The 8,453-nt window shown below is 51.3% G+C and overlaps 1 protein-coding gene across 1 annotated transcript; it reads right to left on the reverse strand.

The window, feature by feature from the left end:
• Positions 1-372: 372 nt before the first annotated feature.
• Positions 373-4,273, reverse strand: LOC142590967 (uncharacterized). Its single transcript, XM_075703337.1, has 2 exons — positions 4,130-4,273; positions 373-2,559 (listed from the first exon to the last, which is right to left on the reverse strand). Exons 1-2 carry the CDS (start codon positions 4,139-4,141, stop codon positions 598-600), a joined length of 1,974 nt encoding a protein of 657 aa, XP_075559452.1. The 5' UTR covers positions 4,142-4,273; the 3' UTR covers positions 373-597.
• Positions 4,274-8,453: the final 4,180 nt, after the last annotated feature.

Genomic DNA, 8,453 nt, shown 5'->3' on the forward strand with positions numbered 1-8,453 from the left:
GGCATTGTGGCGGAAACAGCAGGGGAAAGGTACCAATAGAAAAACAAAATACAGAAGGCTAAAACGCAACCTACAGAATGACATTACTCGCATGTGCTTGCGTTCCCTGCCCCACTTCGATGAAAATATTCTGACATTGTGTTGCTTTGGTTGTTTCTTTACGAGACCTCGGGCTAAGGATTCTACACTTTGAAGAAAGGCTCTTTCTTCGTGATTGTCGTTATCAGATTTTCCGTTTTGTGGACAGCCCAAACGTGGCGGTTTTTTGGAGGTGCAGTAACTCAAACCACCGGATATTGGAGCTGTAGTAACTCAAACCACACACGTTAAAGAATGCCACGAACAACACAAGCGGAATCAGGTTTTTCACCGTCTTTATTCATCACGTGCTCAGAGATCTCGCGCACACAGCATTCAGAGGACAAGGATCGTCTAATCTTGATCGAAGTGCAGCCGCATTTCCAACGAAAGTGCAAATATCCATCTTCGGGCGTGCCACAGGTGGGAATAAATACCGCTCGGCTTCGTTCATCGTATATGAAAACCGCTTCGGGACGCCTCCGGCTCCTCCTATGTTGAAGCAAAATATGCAACGTTTCACTTCTTCTTAGCGGCACCGATGACCCTGATGTGAGGAGCCCCGACGCCGTAGGAAAGGCCTCCGTAGGACAGACCTCCGTAGGACAGTCCTCCGCCGGACACCAAGTTGCCGTAGTGGGCTCCGTGCCCGACAAGACCCGCATGCGTGGCACCGTATCCCGTGCCGGTTACGTAGGCGGCTGGCGCCGCCGAATGGTGGACCACGGTCGGAGCGCCAGCGTAGGCAGCGTAGCCGCCGCGCAGTCCTCCGAGGCTGTAGCTAACAGTCGCCGGAGAGGCCGTAGCTGTGTATCCACCCACTACGGGTGCGGAGTAGGAGACAGTGCGGTATTGGCTCAAGGCGGGCGAGGCGATGGTGTGGCCGAGACCGATGCCGGCGCCGTACATGGACACGGGAGCTGCGTAGGCGGCGGTGCGGTACGCAACAGCGGGTGAGCCGTACCCGGCGCCGTACGCGGCCAGCGGAGCCTGGAGCGCCGCGGTGCGGTACGACGTGGTGTAAGCCGGGGCTGTGGCGTAGCTCAGGGTGGCCGGCCTGACGGAAGTGTAGCTGACGGCTGGTCGGACAGCCGCCACCGCCGGGGCGGTGGCGTAGCTGACAGTAGGCCTGACGGCGCTGACGGCTGGAGAGACGGAGTAGCTCAGTGCTGCGGGCCTCACGGCGACGGCAGGTGCGGCGTGGTGAACAGTTGTCACGGAGGAGCCGGGTGTCGCGTAGCTCACGGCCGGCCTCACGGCCGCAAAACCGGGAGAGACGAGCGACTGGCCAAATGTGGTGCCGAGTCCGAGGCCAGTCCCGAACGTGGCGACGGGTGCTCGGAGGGCAGCGGTGCGGTAGGACGTGACAGTGGCTGGTCCGGTGCTGTAACTCAGGGCGGGTCCAGTGGAGTAGCTCACGGTGGGCCTAACGGCAGCAACGGCAGGCCCTGTGGTGTAGCTCAGGGCGGGTCCGGTGGAATAGCTCACGGTGGGCCTAACGGCCGCAACGGCAGGCCCTGTGGTGTAACTCAGGGCGGGTCCGGTGGAATAGCTCACGGTGGGCCTAACAGCCGCAACGGCAGGCCCTGTGGTGTAACTCAGGGCGGGTCCGGTGGAATAGCTCACGGTGGGCCTAACAGCCGCAACGGCAGGCCCTGTGGTGTAACTCAGGGCGGGTCCGGTGGAATAGCTCACGGTGGGCCTAACAGCCGCAACGGCAGGCCCTGTGGTGTAGCTAACGGCGGGCCTAACGGCCACGGCGGGAGCGGCGTGGTGGACGGTCGTCACGGAGGCAGGAGAGGAGTAGCTGACGGTCGCCGGCGCGGCGGAAACCAGGGGCGCCGAGTAGGACAAACGGCTCAGTTGCGAGACGGACGGCGCGGACAGCGTGGTGGCGCCGACGCCGTAACGGAGCCCCCCGTAGCGGAGCCCGCCGTAGCCGAGGCCACCGCCGTACCCGAGACCCGTTGCGTAGGAGAGGCCACTTCCGTACCCGAGTCCAGCGCCGTAACCCCGGTAAGACACGGTGGGGGCTTGTTGGTAGACCGTGGTGGTAGCGGGAGCGGAGGTGACGACTCTCTGGCCGACGCCGTATCCGAGACCGCCGTATCCGAGAGAGCCGTATCCGAGACCTCCGTATCCGAGACCTCCGTATCCGAGACCGCCGTATCCAAGGCCTCCGTATCGTACGCTGCTGACGGCCGGAGAGGCTCGGACCACACTGGTAGTCAGAGCCGGAGCCGAGGAAGTCACGGTGTAAGCGGCGGGCCTGACGGCTGCAACAGTTGGGGCGTGGTGCACAACGCTGGTGGTGACAGCTGGCGCACCAGCAGCGTAGGAGAAGGCTGGTCGCAAGGTGGCCGCCGTCGCGGCGTTTTGAAGAGTCGCGACTCCCGGAGCGCCGTGCAGCGACACGCCGGCGCCGTGGCCAAGGAATGCGGCGAAGGTGGTGCTAAGAAGGCCTAAGAGCACTGGTACTGCCTGGATGAAGCGGACAATGCACGAAATTAGCGGCGGCTCATTGCAACTGCTGGCAGTGTGTCAACGATGATGCCAGGGTTAGGTATAGAGGAAATTCTTGCGCTTGATGCACATCAAATAAAATGTTAAGAGGAACGCCTAGATGTGGGCCGTGTAGAATTCTGAGAAATTTGTTAGAACGAGAAGCAAGGGGCTTAACTGAGGGGCCCGATTTTTATTAATCATATCAAGAGAAGCCAGCAAACAGACACCAAGCAAAACATTGGAAAACTATGCTTTCCTTGGTGTCTTCGTTTGTTGGCTTCTCATCGTATGGCAAATTTGTTGTGAATTGAAATACTAAGTTTTCTACAGCTTTCCCTTTTTGGCACCTTACCTTCTTTTTTTCTTTCGAGATTGTCCTGAGCTGTAGTGCATCTGTCTCTGTATTTTCATTGTTAAGGTGAAGGCCAGGAAGTGACAGTTGACCGTTCCGAGACAAGCAGGTGCTGCAATCGTTATATGCTCCAGTGTATGAAAGATAGTTTTGAAAAAAGAAACTAGTGGCCAAACGAGCTGTTCATCCATCCGCCACAATCTCTCAAGATAAAGAAATAAGCAAAATGTAAGACTGACGTAATGTCACCTTTCGAATAATTCGAGTTAGTGCGACCTTTAACGTCGAAGTTCTGACTCCTGGGAACGACGAATTTTCAGCATGTTGTTATCTCTAGCAGGTCGCAATAGGTTGACAGCTCTCCAGGTGATATCCTGCGTTTTTCAAGTTCTGCAAAATAAGCTTTTCATTGTAGAGAACCTGTTATGCTTGTTTTTTTTTCGATCGCCCCTATTGGAGTTCACAGACTATGTCATAAACAACGTTTTCTGTCTTAGAGCTGCGCGTACAGCATTAATTTTCTGACAACGCTCATAGACCAAGCTCTACACCGCTTGCAATACCTCACTCACCAGTCTCGCAAGGATGGATGGCCTTATGCTACTCGTTCAGGCGCAGCCCATCATAATTCACTCTGTTTCAAAATCGGCATATTGGCCTCGGCGTCATTAAACTAATCGCGCCCTTCTGGGGCAACTGCAGAGCTTCAGCTCAAGTCGATGAGGGCAGTTATGTGGGCTTGGCGGTATGGCGTCTTCTACTTTGATGTAGCGCAAGCTGAACGACAGGAACAACACAAAAGCACATTTGACGCCCACTCGGCGCTGTGCGGTTGTCAAATGTGCCTCTCTGTTGCCTCTGTTGTTCAGCCTGCGCTACAAACAAAATAAGTTCAGCTCAAGGTCCAGATGCTCTCCGCATCTGGACGCACTGCTAACTATTTGCAGCCGTGCAACCAGGGCATTAATCCGGTAAATAACTACAGCCTCAGCGGGAGAATGCCACTTCCCCCCCTGCTTCAGTATACACGGAATGGAAGCAGGCCACCCGCATTGGTCAGCCACCAAACCTGCCAGCTCCACCGTGTTTACCACAAGGCATCGCTCTAATATAAAACCGGTCATCAAGGACCCCGGCACCGTCGGCAGCCGTGAGCCTCCGGGCCTGATCGCACGTGCATCCCATAATACTCACGAGAAATTGCATCTTGTGTAGGCTTGATCCTTGACTCGTCTGGTTTTTAAAAAAAATCCCTCTTAGGCGAAACGGGGCGCAAGCAGAAGATCCGTATACAGGCGGTTGGCGATGGTCTCTAATGCTAAGCGGAGCGGTGTGTCTTTCTTGCGTGTCCTCGCGGCCACGTTTGGCGTGGACGTCGCGCTTATATACCCCCTTCGGTGGCGCTGTCGCGGAGGCGTCCTCCTGACGTCCGACACACTTTCTCGAATCCCGCCGCCGGACGCCGCCGCGCCACATCCTCCCTCTCAATCCGCGATGCTCTTGGACGTGTCTTCGGAAAGAAGATGAACGCACGGGGCGCGTATTGTAAGCTCACCCCCCCCCCCCCCCCCGGCTTCTCCTGTGAGCGAGATAAGAGTTTCGCTCAAGCTTGCGTGTTTATGCGAGTGTGTGTGTGTGTGTGTGTGTGTGTGTGTGTGTGTGTGTGTGTGTGTGTGTGTGTGTGTGTGTGTGTGTGTGTGTGTGTGTGTGTGTATTTGTGTGTGTGTCTGCGTGTGTGTATTTGTGTGTGTGTGTCTGCGTGTGTGCGTGCGGTCTGTATGAGAGAGAGATGGGCGCCCCTATGGTAATTGACCACCCCACGCCGCCCGCGCCACCGCCACTGCGGTTTCTCTCGAATCTCCTGAAGCCTCGAAAAGAGAGAGAGAGAGCGAGTAACAGGAGGCGTGTATTTCGACACTCCTTGAATTTCGCGCGCTCTCGAGCTTTCGCCGCAGGATTCTCACCGGACGTTCGGTGAGAAGGCCAGAAGACACAACCGCAAAGCAGACGACGCTTCGAGGGGAAAAAAAAAAGAAGCCTATTTTCTTCCCCTCCCTCTTCCGACCTGGCACGTGCCCTTAGAAATCAACCATCCAACCCAACCGCTCGACAGTTGTTTCGTGAGCGCGGGGTATGTCTGACCCCAGCCGATGCGTTATCGCACGTCGAGGTGGTTTACGTTACGCTCGAAGAAAATAAGCTCGCCGAGTTTCTCCCGCATCCTCCCTTCACGCAACGCTGCTCTTCATCTCGCCGCTATATGGACAACAAACCTCCTGCTGGCCGACTTCCGGAGGCGCTGGTGCTGCTTGCTAGGAGGGGGGGGAGATGATGTTGTGAACAAGGTCATGCTCGCTTTTTGATCGGATTTCGGCCCGGCTCTGCTCATTTACACAATGGCCGTTAGGTGACTGCTCCAGTCGTAAACGTGCTCCGCAATCGGAATGCGAGATGCCTTTTTTTCTCCTTTTTACTCATCGGAGACGAAGCGGTCATATATGCTATCGACCACTGCTTCGGTGCGAGAATTTTCGCATGTCATTTGGCATACGCCCTGATAAACACGCCGGAGTGCATACAAGCTTCAGGACCATTCTCGGAAAGACTGCCCAACGCATTGCGAAGGTCGCCGTGGTTATGGTCTCGCGGCCATCCCAGAACGTCCGGGGGTGTATCCTATTTCAGGTGTCGCCTTGAGCGTACTTGACCCGCACGATCATTCTTATCGCCTGCAGAAGCGCGTTGGTCAGCTGCCAATATCTAACAGACACATGAACGAGTCTTGAGACCTCTGCGGCGAGGCTGCCGGCAGGAAGCTACCTGTCTTAGTAAGGATCGTCTGCCCACATCTGTGCCACAGTTAACGACTATGCCAGACATTGACCTTGCTGTCGGCACGTACCCGTATTGGAAGGTCTTGTGGGTGATAGCTCATTGTTAAACATTCGCGCCAGAAGTAAAACAAAGATTGTTGTGCCGGTTGTGAATAGCAAGGCTGACGATGCATCGCGGTTCTAGCCAGCCCGACTACGCAGATGCGATGTGCGTAAAAAAAAAAAAAGCGGCCTGGAGGCGGGGGGACCTTTTCTTGGCTTCTTGTGTCCATAAAATGCAAATTGAATGCAACATGAAATTATCTTGTGTTTCGTTTTCCAAATTAAATTCAAATATTCAGCGCTCGTTCACAAAGTCAGCACTGAAGTACATATTCATTTTAACATCTTCAATCAAATGCATTTTATCGCAACTGCTTTTGTATTCAAATGATATTTGTTAGAGTCCTCTCTGGCACATGACGTACTTTTTGTCTTCTATGGACCAGTTCTGCACTGCTAAGCGACTTGAAATAATCTTGTCTTTGTGACTCAATGACTTAAAACCGCAGAAACAATTGCGTAAGGTTCCAACAATGTCGACTTTGGCAGTTCAGAGTTTACTAAGCAAGCGAGGCAATGAAATGGTTTACTATTCCATGTCTGACATCCATCGAACAACTTTCTGTTGATATTTTATTTTTATAAGTTCCTTAAACATCCTCTGAGTGGCTGTGGTTCCATCACCTGCACATTCAGAGTGGCCTTTGCAACAAGTCATTTGATACTGCACTCAGTCGTTTACAAAAAGCACGAGGCTTATTGCCCTTTTGTGTGTTTTCTACAACTTCCCCACTCCGCAGTGTCCCTTATAATATGCGTCTTGCGGAACGTTGCTTGCTGAATAATAATTTAAGAATAAACTGACAGATACTAGGTTATATGTTGATGTTGCTTCCCTTTCCTAGAAGCAGCATCAATTCTGGAAGTTGAGGGTGAAATGCAAAAACGCCCGTGCACGATGCACTGGGTCCACTCTAAAGAACACCAGGTGGTCCAAATTAGTCAGAAGTCCCTCAGTACGGCGTGCCTCATAATCAAATCTTGGTTTTGCACGTAAAACATCAAAAGTTTTTTAACTACTTGAAGTAGATGGTTCTTTGTCTTATAACAACCGTTGAGGACCTCGTTTACTGCACCTGTTCAGCGTTTGCAAGGCTCAGAAATGAGAAATACGCAACAGTCGGACTTTTTGCTCTTTACTTAGAATAACCCAAAATACTTTTTCATAAAAGAAGGGAGATATAAAAGAATAATAAAACATTGCACCTAACTCCTTAGCTTAAGGCTAATTGTAACCTATCATAACATTCTACAGCGGCAAAACGACAAAAACATACATACATACATGCACGCATACATACATACATACATACATACATACATACATACATACATACATACATACATACATACATACATACATACATACATACATACATACATACATACATACGTACGTACGTACGTACGTACAGTCAACAGCAAAAGTTTACGGGTTGCGGTTTCCCCTTCAAATGTGAATTCCTGCATTGTGAAGGCATGGCACTTCGTATTTAATGAATCACTGTGTAGGTGGCGAAAGCTACCACATGCTGGAACATTTAATTCGTGGCTGTGTGACCACGCTTCGTGAGAATTCAGCTTCTTGGCAGATCCTGGGTCCCGCAAACTTTTGAGGTTGACTGTACGTACATACATACATACATACATACATACATACATACATACATACATACATACATACATACATACATACATACATACATAGAATAGGTTGCGTTCCGTTTCTGATAACACTTGTTACCATTTAATGTCTAATTGAAGTTCTTTTTAAAGGGAAGCATTTCAACTCAAATGAAAGCAACTTCGCAATTTTACAAGGCGAGAAAGGTGGCCAGTGAAAAAAGCTGCTACACTGCAGCTTGAAGGCGCTCCAGCCACCCGTCAGCAAGGGAGAAGAAACACATTCATCATTACTAAATAATAATAAAGAGCATTGTACCAAAAATACAATAAAACCAGGATTGCACTACAAATCAAACACGCCACTCTAAATACATGTGGAAAGGAAGAATCAAAGAGAAATGCTGAGTACTTAAATATACACGTACCGGGCGTCCCAGTGAACTTGGACCGTAGCCGTAGTCGTGTGTGCTTACAGCCAGTATTTTTTTTTCATAAAGAAGTATTAAATAATTGCTTTTAATTATTGAACTTTTAAAATTATTGTTTGAATCGCGAACATCAATTTCGAAGTTGTAGGGCAGCTCAAATATCCTCCGAATCAAGCATTTGTTTTGTTCTCAGTTTTCGTCGTTGGTTTTTCCGAGAAAAAAAAACAAAAGCACGCGAAACAACGCAATTACGAAATGATATGCGTTCGCGCGCCGCTACTCAAGCGCTCCCAATCGAACAGCCATGGATACACGGCTTTACTAGCGGCGGCAGCTCCATACCGGGCTTGACGCTGTGTGATGGCACACTCTTAAGCAAAATTACACCCTTTGGGTCGTATGTTGCCAGACAAAAATAATCGTCATCTGTCTTGTCCGGATTTCCTTTCTTTAACGCTGCGAGCCCGGCACTTCCTAGTCCCGAACGGCATGCGCGTTATCAGCGTGACAGAGCATTCGCGACAGGGA

This window comes from Dermacentor variabilis, chromosome 8 (assembly GCF_050947875.1).
Source record: "Dermacentor variabilis isolate Ectoservices chromosome 8, ASM5094787v1, whole genome shotgun sequence".
Taxonomy (NCBI): Eukaryota; Metazoa; Arthropoda; class Arachnida; order Ixodida; family Ixodidae; genus Dermacentor; species Dermacentor variabilis.